The sequence below is a fragment of the Salvelinus alpinus genome, chromosome 31 (genome assembly GCF_045679555.1).
Source record: "Salvelinus alpinus chromosome 31, SLU_Salpinus.1, whole genome shotgun sequence".
In the NCBI taxonomy this organism is placed as follows: Eukaryota; Metazoa; Chordata; class Actinopteri; order Salmoniformes; family Salmonidae; genus Salvelinus; species Salvelinus alpinus.
The window spans coordinates 20,638,508-20,660,339 of NC_092116.1; the positions used below are offsets into that span (position 1 = coordinate 20,638,508).

The 21,832-nt window shown below is 40.3% G+C and overlaps 1 protein-coding gene across 10 annotated transcripts in view; it reads right to left on the reverse strand.

Annotated features, from left to right (window-relative positions):
* Window positions 1-14,748, reverse strand: part of LOC139561296 (uncharacterized) — a 36,853-nt gene extending 22,105 nt beyond the window's left edge. Inside the window, exons 1-5 of one of the 10 annotated variants that reach the window (XM_071378287.1) lie at window positions 9,446-9,599; window positions 8,595-8,891; window positions 6,685-6,945; window positions 6,363-6,520; window positions 2,842-3,745 (exon numbers count right to left, since the gene is read on the reverse strand). In XM_071378287.1, the coding sequence (XP_071234388.1) occupies window positions 3,329-3,745; window positions 6,363-6,520; window positions 6,685-6,945; window positions 8,595-8,891; window positions 9,446-9,596 (1,284 nt within the window). In that variant the 5' untranslated portion in view covers window positions 9,597-9,599 and the 3' untranslated portion in view covers window positions 2,842-3,328. Of the gene's footprint in view, window positions 1-2,841; window positions 3,746-6,362; window positions 6,521-6,684; window positions 6,946-8,594; window positions 8,892-9,038; window positions 9,360-9,427; window positions 9,658-14,422 lie in introns of those variants that run through there. The other 9 variants (XM_071378295.1, XM_071378291.1, XM_071378290.1 and 6 more) reach the window with 9 other exon arrangements.
* Window positions 14,749-21,832: the final 7,084 nt, after the last annotated feature.

A 21,832-nucleotide genomic window follows, 5' to 3' on the forward strand; every position in this document is an offset into this window, starting at 1 on the left:
AACTTGATTGGAGTCCACCTGTGGTAAATTCAATTGATTGGACATGATTTGGAAAGGCACACACCTGTCTATATAAGGTCCCACCGTTGACAGTAGTGAGAATTAGATATGGCTCATTGATTTTGTTGTTAAGGTTGATTTAAAGGAAGAGGTCATTTAATCAACTCAATGTCAATAGTGAGGTCTATCATGAGATTGTTCAGTAATACATCTCAATAGCTTCGCAGCAACGCTCCCCATCCAACCTGACAGAGAGCTTGAGAGGATCTGCAGAGAAGAATGGGAGAAACTCCCCAAATACAGGTGTGACAAGTTTGTAGCGTCATACCCAAGAAGACTTGAGGCTGTAATCACTGCCAAAGGTGCATCAACAAAGTACTGAGTAAAGGGTCTGAATACTTATGTCAATGTATTAAAAATAAACTGAAATATCACATTTCCAAAAATGTATCAAATGTGTTGTCATTATGGTGTGTAGATGAGGGAAAAAATAATTGTATAAGAAGGCTGTAACATAACAAAATGTGGAAAAAATCAAGTGGTCTGAGTACTTTCCCGAATGCACTGTATTTGGGCCGGCAGGTATCCAAGTGGTTAGAGCATTGGGCATGTAATGGAAAGGTTGCTGGATTGAATCCCCAAGCTGACAAGGTAAAAATATGTTGTTCTGCCACTGAACAAGGCAGTTAACCCACTGTTCCCTGGTAGGCCATCATTGTAAATAAGAATTTGTTCTTAACTGACTTGCCTAGTGAAATAAATAAAAATCGATATGATATATTCAAGAAAAATAACATGGTTTCTGTCTCCAGTATTTCCACTCTTATGTCCTGCAGACAGAGTACCTTTCTGTATTAATAACAGTACTATGATTCTCTGATTATGTCCTCGTAAACCTTGTCTGGGCAAAACAGTCAACCTTAACCTTTCAAAAACCACACTGTGTACTTCAATTAAAAAATATATAAAATCCAATAACAATGTGTGAAGACCAGATGTTTTTTTTAAATTTCAACTTATTTTAGAAGCAATAGTAAATTATTCAAGAAAAGTGTCAACATATTTGTGTCACGTTCTGACCTTTATTTCCCTTGTTTTGTCTTTATTTAGTATGGTCAGGGCATGAGTTGGGGTGGGCAGTCTATGTTTTGTATTTCTATTTTTTCCTATTTCTGTGTTTGGCCTGATATGGTTCTCAATCAGAGGCAGATGTTTTATGTTGTCTCTGATTGGGAACCATATTTAGGTAGCCTGTTTTGTGTTGGGTTTTGTGGGTGGTTGTTTTCAGTCTTTGTGTGTCTGCACCAGATAGAACTGTTTCGGTTGTCACTTCTGTTGTTTTGTATTTTGAGTGTTCACCTTTATTAAAGTAAGATGAATAATTACCACGCTGCGCATTGGTCCTCCGATCCTTCTAACTTATCCTCCTCAGACGAGGAAGACAGCCGTTACAATTTGGCAGAAAATATTTCCTTCTGCTGGGACATACTTTATGGAGTAATGGGTTCTCTTCTCCCTTTTCTAGGTACTGGGACTCCAATGAGACAAATAACCATGGGCCTAAAGGTGAAATAGAAAACTGTCTCCTATTTGGTCAACACTGTTCCAAAGATAAAAATTGTTGGTTTGACTTTCCATGTGCCGAACCATCTAAGAGAATCTGTGAGAGTCGTGCAGTCTGTGAAAGTCGGGCAGCCACTCCATAGTGAAGCCAAATGTAGTGTATTGAATGAGTAACCAGCACAATCCACCGTATTGTTGGGTAGAACAGTATAGTTTCCTAGACAGAGATTTAAATCTCCTGGACTAAGAAGAATATCCAATGGAGATTCTCTATTTAAAGTAGATAATAGTCCAGGAATAGGTTTTATTCTGTGTCCAGGAAAACCGACCCATGATGTATGATTTGAATGTTAACGCAGAGTAGCCTACTAGCTATATTTGAGGGCTGTGGCTGCGAATAGAGGTTTTTGAAAACCACTTAAAGCTACGGATCCAGATGACGTTCTGCGAATGTGTTATATTACTCACCCTCTTCATGATGTAGCCTATGCCTCATATTCCTGAACAGCTGAAATTAATAATAAACGTGTCAATTTGAATAAATATTCAAGGCCATTATGAAGGTTACAGCGTTCTCTCTGTTTTAACCCATAGAAGTCCCAGCCAGCTGACTACTTCAAAATGGTGAAAGCCCTCAATGGCGCTGACCATGCTAAAATGGGCTTTTGGGCACGAGTTCTCTATCAATCTCTATGGCTACTCAAGACAAAGGCGATCATCGCCAATCAAGGAGAGGAAGCAGCAGTGAAGCGCTGAGCAGCAGAGTGGGCAGCAGCTACATTAAAAGTTATCAATTGGCAATCTCTATCTGTAGCCACGACAAATCAGGATCCAGAAAATCTGGAACCGCAGCCACACCGATATGTCAGATTGTGTCCACAGGACAAATTCTTACGATTTTAGCCATAATTTACTGCCATACCTCTGTAGTTCCTTCCCATAACCAGCTGGATGTGACAGTTACTGAGATGGAAAGATGGATACCTTTTATAGTTATATTTGTAAATATGATTTCTCAGAATATGAACAATTAGACACAGTATGTATTAGAAAGATAATTATGGAAAAATAATGACATACTCAGATGGTTGGTTGATTGATTGACTGTTGATTGATGTATTGATTGGTCTTTCAATCAAACAATACATCAATTAGTTGATTGAATGGGCTCCCCATTTTAAAATTTCCCTGTTTTGTATATAATGTTTATTTTCAAGCATGTGAAGTGCTGCTGTATTAATCAGCATGTTTTATCATTTTCATATACAGAAAATAACACAGTATGCATAACGATTTATTATTAAAGGGGAAATCTGCAGTTCAAATACTAAGAATGCCATCATCCTGCCACCTTTTTAAGGTTAACAGCTTAGTGATGGGGCTGGAGAAATGTAACCACTTAAATTTATAGATGAGGCTATGGATGCTATGGACTGACCATTCACGACATCAAAATTATAGTTCTAACTATGTTTTGAAGCAATACAGTGTCTGTTTAGAATTACATTGTTTACAAACAATGGAGTTGAAACAAACATAAGTTATATTAACCAATAGTTATATATAATCAATTTAAAAGTCCCCAAAATTGATGTAGCAATCACAGATTGCCACTTCAAATATGGATGAAATTAGACCCAAACAAAATAAAAAATAAATTATCATAATTCTCTCTTCTTTGTAACTTCCCCTGTGTTTGCTGTTCGGTATCTGAGTCTATGGGTCAAGTCTTAGTCAATGTAACATCAGGGGATGGAGGGGTAGTTTAGTAAGGTAGTTTGTCTGGTTTGTTGACATTATTCACATATTTGTTCACTGGGTGGCGATGTGCTATAGCTGGCTCCTGTACTGTGCTGTAGATCGATGAAGGCTCTGCCTCAGAAGGCATACGTGGTCCTGGCCTCTCTCTTTTTGAACAGCCCACTTTGTCCACTAGGTGGCGCTCTTCTACTGCTGGTTGCTGCACAGTGCTGTAGAGTGCCTCTGCCTGTGGTTCTGTACTTTCTTCTGGTAAAGTGTACCCTTTGTCCACTGGGTGGTGTTCTTCTACTGCTGCTGCTGGTACTGCTCCTGGTCTGCCTGCAGTGACGTAGATAGATGTCACCTCAGAACCAGGGGTGTTTTGTGGTTCTGGTCTTCCTCGTATAGCGGCCACTGGGTTGTCAACTTCTGTAATAACGGCCTGTTAGAAGAAGAGAAATGTGAGAAACAACACAGAGTCGCTGATGTGGCACCGACCGCTCAGCAGAATTGAGTGCTCCTGATCTCTCTGGCCGACCTGAGTAAGACCCTTGCAAGGCTGCCGGCCCAGAAAGCATCCCAAGCCTCGTCCTCAGAGCATGTGCAGAACAGCTGGCTGGAGTGTTTACGGACATATTCAATCTCTCCCTTTCCTAGTCTGTTGTCCCCACTTGCTTTAAGTTGTTCACCATTGTTCTGTACGCAAGAAAGCAAAGGTAACAACTAAATGACTATCGCCCCGTAACACTCATTATGAAGTGCTTTGAGGGGCTAGTTGAGGATCATATCACGCCCCTAAGACCCTCACAAACTTCTACAGATGCACCATCGCAAGCATTCTGTAGGGCTGTATCACCTCCTGGTACGGCAACTGAACCGCCCGCAACCACAGCACCTGGAGTAACAGGAAGACCAAGAACGTCAAAGACCTCAGCAACCTAGTCACGGCCTGTTCACCCCGCTACCATCTAGAAGGCAGAGACAGTACAGGTGCATCAAAGCTGGGACCGAAAGACTGAAAAACAGCTTCTATCTCCAGGCCATCAGACTGTTAAACAGTCATCACTAGCCGGCCTACGCCAGGTACCCTGCCCTGAACCTTAGACGCTGTCACTAGCCGGCTACCACCCGGTACTCTACCCTGCACCTTGGGAGACTGCTGCCCTATGCAAATAGTAATTTGGTCACTTTAATAATGTTTACATACTGTTTTACCCACTCTACATGTATATGCTGTATTCTACCCTTACGTAAAAACCACATGAATTTCACGTGATCTAATGTGACGTTAATGTGATAACATGTGACAACATGTAAAAGCAACATGTGATAACATGAAACAACGCATATAAAAACATGGGGATGCAACATTTTTCTTTTAACTACACATAACATTTTATTGTTTTTCAACAGGGGAAAGTGCAAATTTATTTTTCACATGTAAATGTGTTTTACATGTGAAACTGCAAATTCCACATGTGAATCTGCAAATTCCACATGTGAATCTGCAATTCGTGTGAGCTGATAATGTCATGCATGTGAGCTGCTAACATGAAAAGGTGCTGTTACATGGATTCACATGTGAAAAGATCAACTCAAATTTCACGATTTATTTTCATAAGGGAAGTAATTAAATGCCATGTGGTTTTAAGTAGTACACTATTCAGCTAAAATAATGTAAAAATCTTGTCTCTTAAACTCTTACGCTCTCTGGTGCCATTTTCTAAATGACATAATATTGTATACTACCCTAATAAAGTACATTTCAGTTTCAAAACTATAACTCCTACAAATGCATGCTTAGTACTGTTAGAAAGGTAAGAAATGTGGGATTCTGATAATGATGTGACTACTGCAGAGCCTACAGATACAGCAGGCCCAAAAAAACTGAAATGTACCGTTTTTTTAACTGTTTTTTCTTCGAGGAGGGGGGGGACGTCTTAAAATGATCCAAGCAATTAGGCCTTTAAAGGTATCGAGTTTGTTTTTTGGATGGTGGTGGGGTGGGGGGTTCTTAGGACATGACCAGCAGTAAGATTTGAGTTCAACTTCCAAAAAGACATGAGCTGTGGCTATCCCCCAAAACTCTGTACAGGGCCCAAAACAACTTCTCAAAGTTGAACAAAAATACAATTACATTTGACATGATTACTTAATACTGACTTTTCAATATGACCCCATCTGGGATTTAATCTCACATCCTCTGGTTTTGGGACACGCTGATCTTTCTTCTGCGCCACAAAGACTGTAGCATTCTCACAAGTCCCCTTAGGGGCAGGGTTTCTACTAAGCTGACATATTGAATTGTTTTAAGATGGTCATACCATGGATCATTTAGCTATTAAATTTTGAATTTTAGGAACCCTTTATGTATCAAAAAATTATTTAAAAAAATATTTGATGAAATTTGGTGTTACTGCAATTGGCCCTCCGAAATGCGTTGAATAACACATTCATACATGGCAAAACAGATCTGAGAGATAAAAAAATATATAATCCTGAGCTTTCTCATAAGTGTTTTACCCAAATTTACCCCCCCCATTTTTAAAGGCACAAAACTATTTCCATAAATTTGTTTTAATTGGTACTGTGTTACCTTTAGACGAGTCTTGTGAGGCTTGTTGGGGTCTTAGAGCAATCCGAAGAACACCATCGTGTTCTTGAGAGTGATCTTTCCAGAGGGGTGATAGTAGTGTATAGCCCAAACTGTTCGGGATGCTTCGGAAGTTTTCATGAGAAGACACTTTTTTTAGGATGTGTCCTGCTCTGACAAACACCACTGTAGCTCTGCCACCTTCCACTGCAGCTGCGGAAGGCCGATATCGGCGGATGTTGTGGATTGAGACGCAGGGGTGTAATCATTAGCCAAATAGAAAATGTTTCTGTTGGACAAATTCAGGTCGATCCCTCCCGTTTCGTTGCGTTTGCTTCCGTTTAAGAAACGCGGTTGCTACTGTGTAATGAATACACCCCAGATACATCTAGCTTAAACATACAGGTTTTGATGGGGGCATAGACATCGACTTTAGGGGGTTAAACATGATTGACAGAGCGGGTACCTGCATTGACTGCTGCTCTTTAGGGGATTGCCGTCTTCTGGTTGTTATGATGTATCCTACACCAACTAACACACCAACAAAGAAGACTACACCAGTAACACTGCCCATAATGGTCCCAACTGGTAATGTTGAAGCTCTCCCCTTCTTCTCACCTATACCTGAGAGGTTACATATACATATACACACACACATATATTGTTATTGGGAAATTATGGGAAATTTTATAACTGTAATATAATTATTGCAATGATATTAAAACGTTCTTGATAAACAAATGTACAATGGTATGCACAGAAGGTGGAAGCTAGTAAATTAGACTTACATATGTCCTCCATGCGTTGTGAGTTGGTCTCTGCACTGAAGTTATTTTTGCCAGTGCACTGGATAGTCCCGTTGTCATTGGAGATGATGATGTTGACTCTGGTGTGTGAAAGAGACTGCTGTGACAGTGTGCACTGACCTCCATCACAGACAGACAACACCCACACACCTGTAACTGAACAGTTCACTGTGACGTCACACATTCCATCACTATAGTTGGAGGAGCGAGACACCACCTCCATGACTGGTATGGAAACAGCTTCTAAAATAAGTGATAATATCAAAGTTCACAAAAATGTTAAGATGTCCTAAAAGATCATTCATCAAACCAAGCAGGTGACAGTAGGCATGTTTGCATTTTCAGGTTTATTCGACAAAAGCAATAAAAAAAACATGTGTAATGGAAAGGCAGCTACGAGATAAATATTCTAAAGATCGACAAAAATGGTATCCTTTCGAAACGGATATTTATTTTTTCTAACTTTCTTTTTTGCAACAAATGACGGAAACGGTGTTTTCATATAAATCATCATTGCCGAATAATTTTTAAGGCAAGCGGGCAAGTGATGTCATTTGTATTTGTTTATGTAACCTTTAATTAACTAGGCAAGTCAGTTAAGAACAAATTATTATTTACAATGACGGCCTACACCGGCCTGACCCGGATGACGCTGGGCCAATTGTGCGCCGCCTGGGACTCCCAATCACCGCCGGTTGTGATTCAGCCTGTTATGTGGTACAGTCATCACATAACATTTCATTCTAAATATCTACTGCTTGCTAAATCTATTTTTAAACTATAAAATAATGTTTATTTGCAGGAAAAGGATTGTCTTGACTTTTGGAAAATGCCTGAATTGCTGAACCTTGCTTTCCTGGTTGTCTGGATGCAAGTTTAACCACTACATTACTTCAGATCTACAGGAGTGTAAGTTTCACCATGGCACGGACCGTGGAGATACGTTGGCACATGATAATTATTAGAATATGGCAAATATGAGTAAATTCTTGCATTCTATCCATGCTGTCTTTTGCAGGCTACCTGAGAGATTAAACAGATAGGTGGTAGGGCATACAGGCTGTCGCCAATGTGTTAATGCGCAATTTGTCTAAATTGATATTGGAAACAGTTCAGCCACTTCATTTTTCTAGGTGTTTTTGCGTAGAATTTATATTTGTTTAGGTGTGATGTCATCGACAGTTCAATGAAAATGCACGGTAGCAAGCAGTGGTGGGAAAAGTACCCAATTGTCTTACTTGAGTAAAAGTAAAAATACCTTCATAGAAAATTACTAATGTAAAAGTCACGCAGTAAAATCCTACTTGAGTAAAAGTCTAAAAGTATTTGGTTTTAAATAAGTATCAAAAGTAAATCTAATTGCTCAAATATACTTAAGTACAAAAGTAAAAGTGTGAATTATTCCAAATTCCTTATATTAAGCAAACCAGACAGCACCATTTTAGCCAGGGACACACGCCAACACTCAGACATCATTTACAAACGAAGCATGTGTGTTTAGTGAGTCCGCCAGATCAGAGGCAGTCGGGATGACCATGGATGTTCTCTTGATAAGTGCGTGACAATTTTCTTGTCATGCTAAGCATTCAAAATGTAACGTGTGCTTTTGGGTGTCAGGGAAATGTATGGAGTAAAAAGTTAATTATTTTCTTCAGGAATTTAGTGAAGTAAAAATTATAAAAAATGTAAATAGTAAAGTAAAGTACAGATACCCCCCAAAAATATTAAGTTGTACTTTAAAGTAGTTTTAATTAAGTACTTTACACCACTGGTAGCAGGCAATTGTCTATTTTATATGCGAACTTTCTAAATGTTGACAACCAAAATTACAGGACAAATGTATGGAAACGTAGCTAATGAGTGGAATGTAAAAAAGCCTTTACAAAACTTACCTTGGACCATCAAATTGTATTTGATTATTTTTGTCTCCTTCCATTTCTCAACATTATATGCAATGTAGATTCCAGTATCTGTTTGTTCCAGTTTCCTGAGACAAAGAGAGTGGTCTGTGGAGTTATAATCGACCCTCTCCTTGTATCGAGGAGAAACTTCTTCCCTCACAGCTATTACATTGCCATCAGTTATCCATTTCATCGCCATCTCTTGAAGAGGGTTTTCTCTAACTGTCAAACACACCGCACCGCCCTTCAACCCATATTTGTCTATTGGATGGACATTTGCCCTGGTCCCTAAAGACAGAGGAACAGCAGGATCACATTTTGAACGTTTTTTTTATTTTTTATTTGGTATACCAATAATGGGATATACTGTACTTTATACCTACACATAATATAATTCATATTATTTAAAAAAAATCATAGAGTAGAATTCTGTACCTGTGATAGTACCCAGCAAAATGATTAGTAGTGAACCCAGAATATCCATAATGTTTGAGAGATCAAAAGCCTGACTTCTTGGCTTCTGTCAAAGTGATATTTAATTAAACCCTCTAGTATTTAACACCTCTTGCAGTTCCCCGCAACGGTGAGGAAAAACACCCCACAACTTCCCCCACATGTGTATGACTCTCACGTCACTTTTACCACTCTAGAAAGAAACGATGGGGGGGGTTTCAACAGTATGTCCCAAGTTATACAAATAGATTACCTACTCTACATACTTTTTGCATGAACAGATGTGGGCAAAGTTCTGTTATTATCTCAGTTAGTCTGAAATCAAATCAAACTTTGTCACATGCGCCGAATACAACAAGTGTAGACCTTACCGTGAAATGCTTACTTACAAGCCCTTAACCAGCAGTGCAGTTCAAGAAGAGTTAAGAAAATGTTTACCAAATAAACTAAAGAAAAAAATAATAAAAAGTAACACAAAATAACAACGAGGCTATATACAGGGGATACCGGTACCGAGTCAGTGTGCGGCAATTTGTACATGTAGGTAGGAGTGAAGTGACTACATACATAATAAACAGCGAGTAGCAGCAGTGTACATAACAAATGGAGGGGGGGGGGGGGTCGATGGAAATAGTCTGGTGGCCATTTCATTAATCCAGAACTGTTTTGTGCTAACATTCCACCCCTTATATTTGTCATATGACACGAAGTACAAGAGTGACATATTAGCACAAACAGACTGGTATCCAGGCTAGATATTATCGTATATGCATCTGAGAACACTTATTTGCATATTGAGATGTGGGGTCGATGGAAATAGTCTGGTGGCCATTTCATTAATCCAGAACTGTTTTGTGCTAACATTCCACCCCTTATATTTGTCATATGACACGAAGTACAAGAGTGACATATTAGCACAAACAGACTGGTATCCAGGCTAGATATTATCGTATATGCATCTGAGAACACTTATTTGCATATTGAGATGTGTTTGTTTTCTTAGTTCCTCTTTTGGGATCATCTGACAATGAGAAGTACTGTTCTTATCAGAACGATATGTATTATTGTAACTACGAGACCGCAGTTCAAAACCAGCTAGCTTCCTGTTGGCAAGTTCTCTACCGAGAAGAATTGTTTCAATATGTTGCCTACTTAGGTTCTCTGTGTGTGTCAGGGAATTACTGAATTTCCATGGGATGTCCATCTTTATAACAGCCACCGAAAGTTTACAGTATGACACAATTGGGGGGAAACTGAAACATTCCAACCATGCACCATACCTAACACCTGCTCATTGTTTTCATGAAACAGTAACTCAAGAAGATTTCAATGCATATTTCCATTAATCTTATTGAGATCAAATGATTGGCATGCAGACACGGTTTGAACATTTCACTGGCAAAACGTGAAGAATTATCATTCACGATCGACAGTTATGATGCCATGCCCTATTTTGAAATTAGTTATTTGAGGGTTTAAAAATGTGTCTGCAATTGTATGCATATTCTATAGTGATATTCAATAACGGTTCAAACTTAGAAAAAAGATGACGTCATTTACAATATTATTTCTCTCCAGACCCTTTTTATTCAAACGTTTTTATTAATGTAGACTACATTGTCACGCAAAACCATGCTGTTGTCCCACATTTGTGTATTTTAAATGTGGTCACTAGTTGTGTAGTCCTCACACTACCACTCGTCGGGAAAGCATGCAGTTTATCAGGCTACAGATGAAATCATTTATGATGAACTTCACAGCGTGGTGAAAGTGCAAGGTGATGAGCTTGATGCTCCTTTCCAATAAATATCGAGGGTATTATTCTGGAAACATGATGCTTGGCTGCCGTTTTACAAATAAAAATAAACATCTGTATTTTGTCCATAATAATAATGATCTCATGATGTTGTAGGCTATACGTGCGCTCTAGCCAACAGCGTACAGATAGAGCGCACGAGCCAATTTCAGATTACATATGCCAACATTTTTGTGAGAAAACCACCAGTAGAGATGAAAATGCGATGGCAACCCATTTAACTTATATTTTTTATTCGGTACATGTGAGTTTAACCGCAAAATGTATTTTTTTTTATCACAGCCTTTTATTCTGCGACGAGTCAATTTGAAGGATTTTAGAATATTAGCATGAAAATATGTCGCCAATTGGATTGAAACCAAGCTAGCGATGGTCTGAATTACACCTACTTGGTCTCGCAGGTCTAAAGCGAAAAAGCCCTCCGTAAACCACGCCCCAGTGGGCAAAGCTAGGCATGTTGCACTGGGACACGTTTTAATACAAAAAAAACAGCTCATTTTACTACGGGCCTGCTGTGGTTCTGTGTAGACTGGTTATGCTAATATATTTGAAACCAGTGTGTTGCAGTTAATTTCGTCTTTCATTTAATAAGTACAATATCGTGAAAAGGGAAACGAGTCCCAGACAGTTCGCAATAGAACATACCAAAGGAGGACATGGTTTACTAGGCTACCTAAATTATTTGGGTCATCTGGTTACAACCAGTGTTTGGAATATATTGAGTTCGTTGACAAAACAGAGAAATGGGACGCCTTTTCACACTGAGATGTATTTGTCAAAGGTAAAGGCATCTATTAATGTAATGCTATAGTATTTCTAAGTAGAAGTTATATCTGCCAGGGAAACTAATTGTTCTCACTTTTCTGCCTGACTGACGCTCTTTACCTGAATTGTTTGGATTTTATTCTTGTGATCACAACAAAACGACTTATTTTCAGTGGCATGTATTCATGGGTGCCAAGCAAGAATTTTAGCTAGGTAGTCTATGACAACAACATTTGTAAGTGTACTGTATTACAGAGCCATAGACCATTTTGCCAACATGAAAGATAGGAGAATGGCATTGGCATTCAGCTAGTCTAAAAGTAGATTGAGTCCACATTTTTAGTTTTACTTGGAATATCAGTACCATTGAGCAGTGGAGGCTCCTCAGAGGAGGAAGTGGAGGACCATCCTCCACAGTGATTTTCAGAAAAATAAAAACAGTGAAACATTTTTAGATAAAACTATACTAAATATATTCAAGTCACCAAATAATTGATTAAAACTCACTGTTTTGCAAAGGTCTACAGTAGCCTCAACATCACTCTGTAGGGTAGCACCATGGTGTAGCCAGAGGACAGCTAGATTTTGTCCTCTTCTGGATACATTGACTTCAGTACAAAACCTAGGAGGCTCATGGATCTCTCTCCCTTCCATAGACGTATACAGTAATGACAACTTCCGGAGGACATTCTTCAACCTATCAGAGCTCTTGCAGCATGAACTGACATGTTGTCCACCCAATCACAGAATCAGAGAAGGAATTTAGTACTGAAAGCATAAGCTACAGCTAGCTAGTACTGCAGTGCATACAATGTGGTAAGTAGTTGACTCAGAGAGAGAAAGACAATAGTTGAACAGTTTGACAAATGTATTTCTTCCAAAATGAAGGAGACGAGAGAGAGAGAGACAGAGAGCTAGCTATATTTGGTTGTATTTTTTTAAACTTTCACTTAGCAAGCAAATATAGCTACCTAGTTTATCCTACTCAAGCACCCGGCTCAAACAGAGAGGGATGCTATGTTAGCTAGCTTGCTCTGGCTATCCAACACCGGAACTCTTCCAAGTCAAGGTAAGCTTTTGATTGTATTAATTTATTGCCACCGGTGCCTGCCGGTGTAACTGCTAAACTGTTTTCGGACTGTAAGGCATAATTGTAGAGGGCTACTAACGCGTTAGTTCTAGTATGTCCACTATGAGGTGACAACCACGTAGGCTGTGTGAAGTGGTGAGGGGTCAGGATATGAAGGTTTGGCTTGGAAAGGTTTTTTCACCTGGTCACAGACAGCTGGTGTGTTGTTCACTGAATTCCACAAGTGAGGTGAAACGGTAAGAGGAGGAGAGCACGTAGATACACTGAACAAAAATATAAACGCAACATGTAAAGTGTTGGTCGCATGTTTCATGAGCTGAAATAAAAGATCCCAAAAATTGTCCATACGCACAAAAAGCTTATTTCACTCAAATTTGGGGAACAAATGTGTTTACATCCCTGTTACTGAGCATTTTATCCTTTGTCAAGATAATCCATCCACCTGACCGGTGTGGCATATTAAGAAGCTGATTAGACAACATGCTCATTACACAGGTGCACCTTGTGCTGGGGGACAATAAAAGGTCACTAAAATGTGCAGCTTTGTCACACAACACAATGCCACAGATGTTTCAAGTTGAGGGAGCGTGCAATTGGCATGCTGACTAAACGTATGTGTCTTTTTAGTTGTCACAGCCTTATTGTATATGAAGGTGGCGTATGGACGATGAAGGTGGCGTATGGACGATTGGGTTATAGAGCAAACACAATTGTCGAAACATAGATTGTAATATGGCTTGTTTACTGACTTGGTATGGCTTCCTCAGTGATTTTACGCACGCTACTACTTATTCTACTGTTTATTCTGCTCAAATAGAGATATAATTCAATTGTGTTTTCTTTGAAAATATGGGTCTGTCTGAGAATATAACATTACGTTTACTGCCTGAGTGTGGCGCTGTTTACCAGAATTTTCTGGATTATTTTCTAACCAGAACTAAACTACTTATTTTACTGAACTAGAGATTGAAATAAATGGTGTTTCTTTAAAAAGATGGGCCTGGCTGACATGGATGGTTCTCACCTTATTGTTGTTGGTTATTTACCAGGTAACAAGAAGTGAAAACTAATGAAGGACTGAAGTAATAGACTCCTTATTTTTGCTGAACTGATGACCTGCAATAAAGTCAAGTTTAAGCACAGGCCATTTGTCTCCTCTAGTTCATATTGCTTTTATGTTAGCGAAATATCAACAAGTGACTGAATGTTTGAACATTACATTAGAATCATGCCTTAATCAATTTACTTCTGCTTCTTTTAGGTCAGTGGTTAAACATATGTATCTTTATGATTCTGGGGGTCAATTACCTTATGTGAAGCCATGGTTAGTTTAGTATGATTAGTTTGCGAAGAGAATAAACATATTTATTCTCTATCAGGACATGAGTAGCTCAAATGACAAGGACAGCTGGAGCACACCTGATTGGTAGGGCTAAGCATGAATAGTCATTAAAATAATGAAAACATCTCCTACTATATTTCCATTCAAGTGAGAGGAGAAAAGTATGGTTAATATAGCCATTATCTGTTTTTACTACGATTAATATTGCAAGGCAAAATATTGTGTTTGCTCAACCTTGAGATGTTGAGGCATGGTTCATTTTCATGGAACATATAGCATTAATTATTCAAATTGACACAAACATGAAATGATGGCTGATAGTACATTTGTTCAAAGTAAGGAGCATTACAAACCAGAAATATGGCGATAAGACAGATATTGTGCACTTCTCGCCAGCTGTTATTTCTGTCCAAAGACTGTATTTCTCCCGCAGTGTCGGCAGGTACAAAAGTAACGTTCCGGTAGTTCTGTTCTCAGCCAATTTAATTTACCCTAGAAATGAAATGAGTTGCTAACAGTAGAGGACATAATATAAGTGGTTTGTCATAAATATATACCAGTAGCTCGCCAAACAATTCTGAAAGTACATGCAATTCCATGTGTTCCACCGTAAACTGTCAAACACGTGTCAGACACCGCAAGTTCCCAGCTACTATTTTACCAACAAAATACTAACATTACCCCACCCCTGTTAATCCACTATTGGCTTAAAAGCCAAACACTATCTGCCAATCAATTTCTGTCATTATTGCCCCTTTCTGTCTGTGTGGTGCGGGTGTTTGTCCATCACTCAGTGTGTAACCAGTAGTGATGAGCCTTTTGCGAACGATCAGCTCTTTTTGGGTAATCACAGGAAGCGAATCGCGTATGTGAATGAGACGTTAATTTGGCTCCCTGATTCGAAATTTTTTGCTACTGCTTTTTGAACTCCAGATGTTGATTATCTGCACATAAATTATAAAAACATCCTCTGAAGAATGTAATTCCTAAGTGCAGGAACAATATAGTGAGAAGCGAGCCTCATTCTGGTCCACGCTCATTTTTTAACTGCGTTAAATACATTATAGTGATGGGTCGTTCGCGAACGAGTCGGCTCTAAGAGCCGGCTCTTGTAGGTGAACGTTGGGAGCCGGCTCGCATATCAAAAGACCCAAATCTATTTATAAAAATAAATAAAAATTAAGATATGAATAATCAAAATATTTAAATTTAATAGAATTAACTAATTCAAAGAACGAAAAATGAAATAAAATAATATAGGCCTAAATGCTCAAGCGCACACATTCGTTCTGACTGTCTGCTCAGACTAACCTGTTGTTCCTGTCAATCAGATACACAGTGTCAACCAATGAACCAAAGATGCGTGAGGGAGGGCTGAGCCAACTCACTCACAGTCACACACTTAGCAGCCGAGGAGTGAGAGGAAGGACAGCTGTGAAAACAACAGCTGGAAAATGAGTCGGAAGCACAGTAGCATTTGGATGCATATTAAAAATGTGGACAATGTTAGAGCACAGTGTATTTGCCAAAACAAAATCTCATATTAAGCCGGTTCTACGCACAACCTACACCGGCATATGCGAACTGTGCACCCAACTGTGAAGCTAGCTGTAGCGGAGCTTCGAGAAACTAGCGGGCCTGCTAGTGATAGTGGTGGAGCCAGCACCTCCACACGTGGAGATGTATCCACTCAGTCAAGTAGGCCTACTCCACGACCCACAGCAACGCAGTCTTCTATGAACCAGTTTATGCCAAAGTCTATGTCTGTAGCAAAACAAGGCCAAATTGATATTGCATTGGCTAAAATGATTGCCACCGATTTCCAATCGTGGAGGACAGAGGTTTTAGAAATTATAGCAGTAGTGTAAATCCAATGTACACATTTCCAAGCAGGTAAACCCTTTCAAAATCACTTATTCCACAACTGTACGAGAGCACACAGGCTTCAGTGCGGGAAAGAGTCAAAAAGCTACTGCAGTTTGCCTTACCTCTGACTGCTGGACATCAAGGGCTTCTTACATGTCGGTTACATACCACTTCAATTAAGATTTTTTGATGGCTAACTATCTTCTGGACTGCTTTGAGTTCAGCGACAGACACACCTCAGAGAACTTGGCAGAGGAACTGTTGAGAGGGGCCAGAAAATGGCAAGTAGATGGGGGGAAAAAAGTGGTCTGTTTTTCACCCTTTTTTTAACCAGGTAGGCCAGTTGAGAACAAGTTCTCGTTTACAACTGCGAGTAGTACAAGACTGCACTGAGTGGATACATCTCCACGTGTGGAGGTGGTGGCTACAACACTAGCGACAATGCAGCTAACATAACCAAAGCCATGAGCTTTTTAAAATGGACACATCATCCATGTCTTGCCCACACAATCAAGCTGATTGTAAGAGATGCTCTGAAGGTGACGAAGCCCACTGTGGACAAAGTGAAAGCAGCTGTGGAATACTTCCACAGGAGCACAGTAGGTGCTGAAAAACTAAAGTCTACACAATGCCAGATGGGGATGCCTGAGCTGAGACCTAAACAAGACTGCACTACAAGGTGGAATTCAGCATTTTATATGTTGAAGCGGTTTCTTGAGTCAAAGGATGCCATCATCTCTACCCTGGCCATTGTCAATGCACCTGTTGATGCTCTGACCCAAGAGGAATGGGAGGTGGTGGAGGAGGAGTGCAGAGTCCTGGAACCCTTTGAGCAGGTCACTGTGGAGAACAGTGGAAAGAGGTACAGTAAGCAGTTATTACTACATCATTATTTAAAACAGTATTATATATGTATAGAGGAGTAGATGAGAATGTAGTGCTATGTGATAGCCTCAAAAATGATACTGATGTTTTTTTTTCAACTTTATTTGACCAGGTAGTCCAGTTGAGAACAAGTTCTCGTTTACAACTGCGACCTGGCCAAGATAAGGCAAAGCAGTGTGACACAAACAACAACACAGTGTTACACATGGAATATACAAACATACAGTCAATAACACAATAGAAAGGTCTGTATACAGTGTGTGCAAATGAGGTAAGATAAGGCAGGTAAGGCAATAAATAGGCCATAGTGGCAAAATAATAACAATTTATCAATTAAACACTGGAGTGATAAATGTGCAGAAGATGAATGTGCAAGAAGAGATACTGTGGTGCAAAGGAGCAAAAAAAACAAAATAGGGATGAGGTAGCTGGGTGGGCTATTTACAGATGGACTATGTAAAGGTGCAATGATCTGTGAGCTGCTCTGACAGCTAATGCTTAAAGTTAGTGAGGGAGATATGACCCTCCAGCTTCAGTGATTTTTGCAATTCGTTCCAGTCATTGGCAGCAGACAACTGGAAGGAAAGGCGACCAAAGAAGGAATTGGCTTTGGGGGTGACTCGTGAGATATACCTGCTGGAGCGCGTGCTACGAGAGGGTGCTGCTATGGTGACCAGTGAGCTGAGATAAGGCGGGGCTTTACCTAGCAAAGAGCTATAGATGACCTGAAGCCAGTGGGTTTGGCGGCGAATATGAAGCGAGGGCCAGCCAACGAGAGCATACAGGTTGCAGTGGTGGGTAGTATATGGGGCTTTGGTGACAAAACGGATGGCACTGTGATAGACTGCATTCAATTTGCTGAGTAGAGTGTTGGAGGCTATTTTGTAAATTACATTGCCGAAGTCAAGGATCGGTAGAATAGTCAGTTTTACAAGGGTATGTTTGGCAGCATGAGTGAAGGATGCTTTGTTACGAAATAGGAAGCCAATTCTGGATTTAATTTTGTATTGGAGATGTTTAATGTGAGTCTCGAAGGAGAGTTTACAGTCTAACCAGACACCTAGGTATTTGTAGTTGTCCACATATTCTAAGTCAGAACCGTCCAGAGTAGTGATGCTGGACGGGCAGGCAGGTGTGTGCAGCGATCGGTTGAAGAGCATGCATTTAGTTTTACTTGCATTTAAGAGCAGTTGGAGGCCACTGAAGGAGAGTTGTATGTCATTGAAGCTTGTCTGGAGGTTTGTTAACACAGTGTCCAAAGAAGGGCCAGAGGTGTACAGAACGGTGTCGTCTGCGTAGAGGTGGATCAGAGAATCGCCAGCAACAAGAGCGACATCATTGATGTATACAGAGAAAAGAGTCGTCCTGAGAATTGAACCCTGTGGCACCCCCACAGAGACTGCCAGAGGTCCGGACAACAGGCCCTCCGATTTGACACACTGAACTCTGTCTGAGAAGTCGTTGGTGAACCAGGCGAGGCAGTCATTTGAGAAACCAAGGCTGTTGAGTCTGCCGATAAGAATGCAGTGATTGACAGAGTCGAAAGCCTTGGCCAGGTCAATGAATACGGCTGCACAGTATTGTCGTTTATCGATGGTGGTTATGATATTGTTTAGGGCCTTGAGCGTGGCTGAGGTGCACCCATGACCAGCTCAGAAACCAGATTGCATAGCGGAGAAGGTACGGTGGGATTCGAAATGGTCGGTGATCTGTTTGTTAACTTGGCTTTTGAAGACCTTAGAAAGGCAGGGTAGGATAGATATAGGTCTGTAACAGTTTGGGTCTAGAGTGTCTCCCCCTTTGAAGAGGGGGATGACTACTGCAGCTTTCCAATCTTTGGGGATCTTAGACGATACGAAAGAGAGGTTGAACAGGCTAGTAATAGGGGTCGCAACAATTGCGGCGGATAATTTTAGAAAGAGAGGGTCCAGCTTGCCTAGCCCGGCTCATTTGTAGGGGTCCAGATTTTGCAGCTCTTTCAGAACATCAGCTATCTGGATTTGGGTGAAGGAGAAATTGGGGAGGCTCGGGCAAGTTGCTGTGGGGGGTGCAGAGCTGTTGACCGGGGTATGGGTAGACAGGTGGAAAGCATGGCCAGCCGTAGAGAAATGCTTATTGAAATTCTCGATTATCATGGATTTATCGGTGGTGACAGTGTTTCCTAGCCTCAGTGCAGTGGGCAGCTGGGAGGAGGTGCTCTTATTCTCCATGGACTTTACAGTGTCCCAGAACTTTTTGGAGTTTGTGCTATAGGATGCAAATTTCTGTTTGAAAAAGCTAGCCATTGCTTTCCTAACTGCCTTTGTATATTGGTTCCTAACTTCCCTGAAAAGTTGCATATCGCAGAGGCTATTCGATGCTAAGTGAGATATGATGGGAGTGAGATATGATAACAGGTGAAATAAATAAACAGGCATGTATGATCAAGTCCCAGTGAAAGACAATTTGTATATATTCCTATACTGAAAACGTTGACGTTCATGTGTCTCAATTCTGAAATCTGTAAGTTATTGGAAAATGCACCTAGGGATACATCTGTGGAATACACTTATGAAGACTTTTGTGATGGAAGTTACTTTAAGAATCATTCCTTGTTTTCAAAACATAGAAATGCTTTACAGATCCAATTGTTCTATGGTAACCGCTTGAATCCAAGCGTGGTTTTCACAAGATATGCGCCATTTATTTTGTCCTCAGGAATCTGCCACCCAAGTTTAACTCTGCTGTGATTAATATTTATTTAGTGTCATTATTCATTGTCAAGATGTAAAGAAATATGTCTTTGATGCCATTTTAGAGCTCTTGGTTAATGATGTAAAATAACTGAAGAGTGATGGTGTAAATTTGCCTTTTGGCATTATCTGCCAATAACTGGAGACAATTTGGGGATGCATACAGTCCTTGGTTTCAGAGTCCTTCAATGGTCATTACTTTTGCTGGTTGAGTTTGATAGAAAAGTCTAATGCTCAGACGGTTTACAGTGAGGATGACCCTAAGATTGTCTTGCGTGTTAAAGATCAATTTGAAATGCATTTGAATCAGTTGCAGGTGTAAGGTTGAATCAGGTGTAAAGACAATTTCTAAACTAAATAGTTTGCAGCACTTCCATGTTTGTAGTAATTTTTCTGAGGACATAATGCATGACATTCTTGAAGGGTGGCTCAGTTTGAGTTAAAATTGGTGTTTGAATATGTCTCTGGAAAATTATTATCGAAACGTGTGCTTCTCTCTAGAATCTACTCGTTTGACACTGGGTACTTGGAGCTCAAAAAACCGTCCAACTAAAGTCAACCTAGAGAACAGTGGAAACAGCACTTAATTCTATTCAACCTCTGTGTCTTGTGAGAAACGTTCTCTTGATTTGGGTGATGTTGCTCCACCAGGAAATGAGAACTGGAATACGCTGCTCATCTTTCTGCAAATAATCAACCTTGTTTTTTCCCCTTTTCTTAGCCAGGGCATGACTGTGTATCTGAAGCATTTGATAATTGAACATCACACACTTTTCAAACAGTTGTACCCACATAGAAACTTGATAGCCAAACACCACTTTATGATACATTACCCAGCATGCATAAGACAAATCGGTCCTTTATTACATACAGAATGTGTAGCATGATGTTTGAGGCTAAGCACAAACTCTTGAAGAACACCCTCAAAAACTTCCAGAACATTACTAAGACCCTTGCCAAAAAACACCAATATGCTATAGGCCATTACTGGGAGACATCACCATTGTGACATACTGAGTATGGGCCGACGAAAGCATTTTCCCTGAGTGATTTTACTGGTGGTGATGCGTTGGCAGTGTCACTTCAGGTCACTATGCAGAAAGCCATTTACTCTACCAGCTGGGTTAAGATGGATGGCACCAAGTACAGAGAGGGACTGTTTGCAGTAAGATGGAGCATGAAATGCAAGTCTTTTGTAAAATAACTAAGATCATTGGGTTGACAATATTGTATATTGGTGAACAAGTTGCATACTGATCATTTCAGTGAACATTACCATGTCAAATCAAATCAAAGTTTATTTGTCACGTGTTCCGAATACAACAGGTGTAGGTAGACCTTACAGTGAAATGCTTACTTACAGGCTCTAACCAATAGTGCGAAAAAGGTATTAGGTGAACAATAGGTAGGTAAAGAAATAAAACAACAGTAAAAAGACAGGCTATATACAATAGCGAGGCTATAAAAGTGGTGAGGCTACATACAGACACCGGTTAGTCAGGCTGATTGAGGTAGCATGTATATGTAGATATGGTTAAAGTGACTATGCATATATGATGAACAGAGAGTAGCAGTAGCGTAAAAGATGGGTTGGCGGGTGGTGGGTGGGACACAATGCAGATAACCCGGTTAGCCAATGTCCGGGAGCACTGGTTGGTTGGCCCAATTGAGGTAGTATGTCATGAATGTATAGTTAAAGTGACTATGCATGTATGATAAATAGAGAGTAGCAGCAGCGTAAAAAGAGGGGTTGGGGGGGGACACACACAATGCAAATAGTCCAGGTAGCCATTTGATTACCTGTTCAGGAGTCTTATGGCTTGGGGGTAAAAACTGTTGAGAAGCCTTTTTGTCCTAGACTTGGCACTCCGGTACCGCTTGCCATGCGGTAGTAGATAGAACAGTCTACGACTGGGGTGGCCAGGGTCTTTGACAGTTTTTAGGGCCTTCCTCTGACACCACCTGTTGTAGAGGTCCTGGATGGCAATGCAGCTTAGCCCCAGTGATGTACTGGGCCGTACGCACTACCCTCTGTAGTGCCTTAGGGTCAGAGGCCGAGCAATTGCCGTACCAGGCAGTGATGCAACCAGTCAGGATGCTCTCGATGTTACAGCTGTAGAACCTTTTGAGGATCTCAGGACCCATGCCAAAAACATTTTGTTTCCTGAGGGGGAATAGGCTTTGTCGTGCCCTCTTCATGACTGTCTTGGTGTGTTTGGACCATTCTAGTTTGTTGTTGATGTGGACACCAAGGAACTTGAAGCTCTCAACCTGCTCCAC